Source organism: Zootermopsis nevadensis, unplaced genomic scaffold (genome assembly GCF_977971745.1).
Source record: "Zootermopsis nevadensis isolate Lab colony 2312 unplaced genomic scaffold, Znev_1.0 Znev_ptg000028l, whole genome shotgun sequence".
NCBI lineage: Eukaryota > Metazoa > Arthropoda > Insecta > Blattodea > Termopsidae > Zootermopsis > Zootermopsis nevadensis.
Genome location: NW_028259160.1, coordinates 7,617,462 through 7,623,522, shown reverse-complemented (window position 1 = coordinate 7,623,522; position 6,061 = coordinate 7,617,462). Strand labels below are relative to the sequence as shown.

General features: G+C 35.7%; 1 protein-coding gene across 11 annotated transcripts in view; it reads right to left on the bottom strand.

Annotated features, from left to right (window-relative positions):
• Positions 1-186: 186 nt before the first annotated feature.
• The window catches only part of LOC110838701 (uncharacterized), a 27,503-nt gene continuing 21,628 nt past the window's right edge, over positions 187-6,061 (bottom strand). For 8 of the 11 annotated variants that reach the window (XM_022082177.2, XM_087357130.1, XM_022082175.2 and 5 more), the window contains one exon: positions 187-6,035. In XM_022082177.2, coding sequence (XP_021937869.2) covers positions 4,722-5,633 — 912 coding nt within the window. In that variant the 5' untranslated portion in view covers positions 5,634-6,035 and the 3' untranslated portion in view covers positions 187-4,721. The remainder of the gene's footprint in view (positions 6,036-6,061) is intronic. The other 3 variants (XM_022082178.2, XM_022082167.2, XM_087357131.1) reach the window with 1 other exon arrangement.

Below are 6,061 nucleotides of genomic sequence, written 5' to 3'. Positions count from 1 at the left end.
AGACACCATCTCCTTTGTTTTTGTTTCATGGTGTACCCCTACCAAGTCATGTCACATGCCCTACTGATGTCTACTGTGAAGCACAATGAAATAGTAGTGTAAAATCATGTAGTAAAACTAATCAACAACACATCAGTAGAAGAACTATAAACTGGATTGCATGGGAGATAACAAAGAAAATGGAAATTATTTAACTGGAGTACATTTTTATTGTTCCATGACATTTCAAGCTTTATCATTCCACATATGAGAAGCTTTAGAAACACTGTTTGAATGCCAGTTCAAAGCTGATATGTAGCTACAGCAGCTGTACTAATTATCTAATATGATGCTGGAAAATCCTCTGACAAAGGATAAGGGTCTGACTAAACTTAAAAGTAACGCAAAAACTTACAAAACATATTCTACAACGCACAAATCACAATGTGACCTACAAATACTGCATAAAAAGAAATCAAAATTTTATTGATCACTGTGTCATGAGCAAACAGCTAATGAACTGAAAACAAATACAGTATGAACAGTAGCACAACTTGATAATTGAAATAAGTAACACAATAATAGCTCAAACAAAACACTATTTTAACAGACATTCTTAAAACAGTTCCACAATCATACACAACAGTTGAAACAGAAGGCCGAAACAAAGCCGTGCCTTATTTACATTTTGTGGCAATGTTGCTAGTTTTTCATTATGTATAATTTTTGTTCTTCATCATGATAAAAAGAATATATATTGTCAAGTTAGGGAAGAAGTTAATTTCTAATATGTTTACACCCATGATTTACCTTTCCCACATTTATCACTTTAAAATTCCATACTCAAATGAAACTAATGTTCTACACTGTAACAGAAACATTATTCCTTTAACACTTAACAATACCAAAACCACTAGCACAGTATAACCCTGTACATTAGCTGATCATTATTTGTAATAATCTTCCGTAGAACACAATATACCATTGAATAGCTACAGAAAATGAATGAGAAAAGATTCTGATGTGAGACAAATCTATGTTTATGCAAACTTTGGACACACATATTATTACATTGAAAAATGGAACACTAATGAACTACAATTTTGACATGAAAAATTGCATAATTATACTAATAAATATTAAATAACTTCAAAAAATCAATTAATGTTTTCTACACACACACCATACTTATTACTTACTCTCCTCAGCATCCTATTCTCAGCCATTCTGTCTATGCTTTTCTCTTAACATGAGATTAAGTGACACCTATACAAAGCATAAAGTAAAATTACAGTTGTATATACTTCACTATTTTCATTTTTGGATAGGAAATGGTAGGACAAATATTTGGAAGTGAATGATGGCAAGCATTTCCTGAATTTTGTGTGTTCTTAATTAATGCACACTAAGCTAAAAATAATTTTTTTTAAAAAAATAATATAAATAGGAACAAAAGCTGTGCCAACATTCTCCACAACTAATCAGTATATAAATTCCTTACTTAGTAGTAAAACTGACACTCAACTTCTTCGTCACAATCTGAGAAAAATTACAAGAAGTAGACTACTTGCAGAGATATAATGAGCACAAGAGAATTCAGTATATTAGTTCCTTACAATTTTTATACAAATTCTAACATTCACATTTATATGAACACTTCCCATTAGACTATTACTTACTAACTAATTAATTCTTGCCTTAATATTGCTACAAAAAGTAATAATGTTAAATGAAAGGCACTGGACTGTTGTATAATAAATTGCTTCATTAAACAACCTTACACAGCTGGTAGCCCAAGAAGAATTTATTTTACTTAATCACCATGAAAGCTTCAGATCATACTGGACTGTCAGTTCTTCAGTTTCTTTATGACCCTTTATCAACTACTAAGTTTACATATTATCATATGAGATATGACATAATTCTGAAGGATAAATCATAAGGGATGTTGGAGAAAACAACTGTAGCCAACATTAAAGCAATATAGCAGGAACTTCCCTGTGGGACACAAGAAAATTATGCAAAACATGTCAATATTGACAATCTGTGGCCAGGTATGTGCACAGCTAACTAACTACATGGTTTATGGAACCCAAAGGTTCATTACTAAATTAACCAAGGCCCTCCAACAGACCCTGTCCTGGGTTAACAAAATCCAGTCTCCTTCAACTGCTATCTCCCATACATCCTGCTTGAGATTATCCTCCCATCTATGTCTAGGTCTCCACAGCGGTCTCTTCCCCTCAGGTTCCCAACCAATACCAAGTGCACACCTCTTGCCCCATCTATGCACTCCACATGCCCCACCCATCTCATTCTTCTTGACTTAATCACCCTGGCAATACTGGGGGAGTACAAATTTTTAAGCTCATCATTATTCAGTTTTCTCCACACCCCATCATTTTCTCTCCTAGTTCCAAATATCCTCCCAAACACCTTATTCTCAAATACCTTCAATCTGTGTTCCTCTCTCAGAGTGAGAGACCAAGTTTCACACCCATACAAAACAGACAAAATTGTTTTGTATGAGCCCAGCAGAAAAAAGCTAGTGATAAATGGCGAAAGAAGTAAATTAGGAGCAATAAGTATGGCTGATTTAAGGTCTATAACAACATGTGGAAGAATGAACTGGGGTGGAACAACCAGGTCATAACTAAGCTATATGGTGGAATTCAATGGCATATTTTACTTTGTCCACTGAATGCACCTAAAATACATTAACTGAAAGTTTCAAATATCCCAACATCATAATAAACATTCAATCTAGGCATATGACATATGTTGTTCAAAAAGTAAACCATTTGACATTCATCTGGTGACTTTCAAACGGCATCACCCAAAGACAGATGGCCTTAGGCAGTCAAATTAAGTCAAAGTGGTAATGGAAAACTAATGCACAAGAACTCATAACTATTCTATATGACAAATAAGTGCTCCTTTAAAACTATGATGGCAATTTTATTTCCCCATTCATAAGTATAAATTACAATTTAACTCACTGCTGCATTTAAACAAGAAAACGTCAGTGAAAGTGACTATCCCTTATCACACTTAGCATATTAAAATGAGGTATATATAAAACACATTTAAAGTATAGAAAGGAAGAAAAGAGCAGGGATGAAAAGAACAGAAAGGAAAAATGAAAAGAAGTAAGACATGATTAACTGGTCTGACAGAATCTGGTGTCCCGGGCCGTAGCCGCGCGGTCTGAGGCATCATGCATCGGACAGGCGATACGGAATGCGCGCTGGTTCGGGTCTCGGGGGAGAAGAAATTTTCTCATGAGCTTTCGACCAGTGTATGGGACCGGTGCCAACCCAGCATCGTGAGGAAATTGGGGAGCTACAATGAGTAGCGTAATCCAGTCAGGAAAGCTAGCAATGGCTGGGGGTTCGTCGTGCTGACCACATGTCACCCTATATCTGGTTGGATGATCGTTCACCTCTGCTTAGGCATGTGGACGTGAGGCCAGCAGTCAAGTTAGTCGGCTTTAGCTCTCTGGAGCTGTTACGCCACGGATTTAATTTTTTGACAGAATCTGGCCAATAAGCTAATTATATGCAAAGAGAAATTATATTAGCTTCATCAGACATGAGAATGGCTACAAATTATCATTCAATTCAAAGATGAAAGTTTCTCCAATCACATTCAGAATAGCTTTTTGGTTCACCCATGTAGGGGATAAAGCAGCCATGGTATAAAGTCCAGTTTGATAATGTATGAAGCATCACCTCATTACTCTCATGCTGCAATACTTAGGCACTGGAGTAATTTATGATTTACAATCTGATACACATTTAAAACATGTTTAAAGCATGGAATATATAAGATTTCCAACAACAAAATCAGAATTTATTTAAAAATAATTCTGGTATGAATTCTATCACTTGCTTGAATTCATAAAAAGCAATTCTTTTTGTACTAAATTCTCTGTCCAGTTTTTGTTAATATATGATCACAGACCACAAGGACACAGAAGACTTTCTGGATGTTTTCAAATTCTACAGTACTGCACAACAGAACAGACTAACAGCAACCAAGCCCTGAGACAAAACTTTCAGTTCAAGTATGAAGAAAAGAATATCTATGTAAGATCTGAGGTTTTCACAGCGTTGAGTATGAAGATTTCCGTCTTCTGGGTTGTTGTGCTGTGTAGTCTGGTCGATGTTAACCAACGTTTCAGAGGTCATACTGCCCTGATGACGGAGGCAGTATGACCTCTGAAACGTTGGTTAACATCGACCAGACTACATAGCGCAACAACCCAGAAGACGAAAATCTTCAAAAATATCTAGCTATCCACCATTAACCTTCTGATAAGCATGGATATCCATTTACATTTCTTTGGTTCTTTGACACTAAACACAGGTATTTGGTGAAATCAATCTAATTATACACACTTTGATCTTCCAGTTATGAAACAAGAAAGCCAACTATAACAATGCAAAGGAAATCCAGCAATGTGAAATTATTATCAATTTAAAACTGTATATCAAAGATAGTGATTGTGCTTAAATGGCTGATATGCTGGGACCAAAATTAACAAAGTTCAACTAAAATGTAAGTGTGTGAGAAAATCTCACCCCCCCCCCCCCAGCATTGAAACAAATGTTAATAATCAAAGGACTGAACAAAAATATTATGAAAAACTTCACACAAGATCCTGGGATAAATAAACTGACCTGTAGAAAAACTGTTATCCTAACGAGATTTGAATGTATGATTTTTGGAAAATGAACCATTCACTGTACATCTGTTTCCTCTTCTGAAAAATTGACAGAACTCATGTTGGATATGTTTCTCTTTACATACAGCACATTCCAACCTGCCCACTCTTCTTCAGTATCCTCTTGTATTTCTTTATTCACACATCCTATCTGCTTAGGTATTTGAACTGAATTGTTGTTAGAAGTCACTTCTGCTTTAAAGGCATTATCCCAAATGATGATGCGAGATTCTGTCACTCCATCTGATATAGTGTAAAGGTCAGCGTTGTAGAAATCATGAAGAGAATCAACACGTACCCACCAGCCACACCAATCTTCCTCAGATTCGCTAAAATCACAAGATTCTTCCAAGGGGCATCTCACATTTCCCCATGAGTCGATCTTATCACTTTTGCAAGCATTATCACAATTTTGCGCATTACAGTCTCCACCTTCTTCACTTAATCTCAAACTTCCTTGGATCTCCTGTTTAGTGCCACAATCTTTGCCTACAGATTTCTGGAAAAAAGATGAACTGTCACAATTATACCTGTAATGCATCCTTGTCACTGGTCTCATTTTTGCATTTTTCAGTACCTTTTCTCCAGACAAAGCTCTGCTCAAAACTTCTGATGATAGTCTTTCTAATTTCACTTGACAATCTCGTAGAAGACCAAACTGATTTTTGGTGTTGATTACATTAGCTGATTTCCTCCATTTACAATTACTGAGTCTGTTCGGTTTCGTGGAAGCACAGTCTTCTGTGAACACAAATCTGGCGGAGGTCAAATTCACTGTCTTACTTCTCTTTGGAGTACAGATGTCTTCAGCATCTAACATAGGTTTTCTTGTCTTTGCACCTTTGTTCCTTTTTACTTGTTTGTTGAAAACTTCAGCATTTCTCAAACTTTTACTATAGTGCTCCTCTCTCATAGGTAGTCTTTTCATTTCTACTTTCAATTAAATCACTTTTCCAGACTTTGAAATAGTTGTATCTGAATACTCTACAGAACTTTCAGAATCAACAACATTCCTAGAAGAACAAAAACATGACAAGTTTCATTGGAGTATCTGTGAACACTACACCCATGAAACAAAGAATTTATCTTTACAGTTCATATGGTTAGCAACTTTCCAAGTCAACACCACTACGTTTTATTTATGAATTTTCTGAACAAGAAGAATTTTAACATTGAACATTATCAAAAGCCTTCTTGAAGAATCCTCTTTCATCCTTATATTCACCAGATAAACAATCTTCTATGAGTGATCACTGTCAGACTTCATATGGAAACTTGTACAAGTATCACCAGCAAGTGAAGTGGTCTGTGATGCCAAGGTGTCATCAACCTACAGGGAAAAAACTTTCAATATTA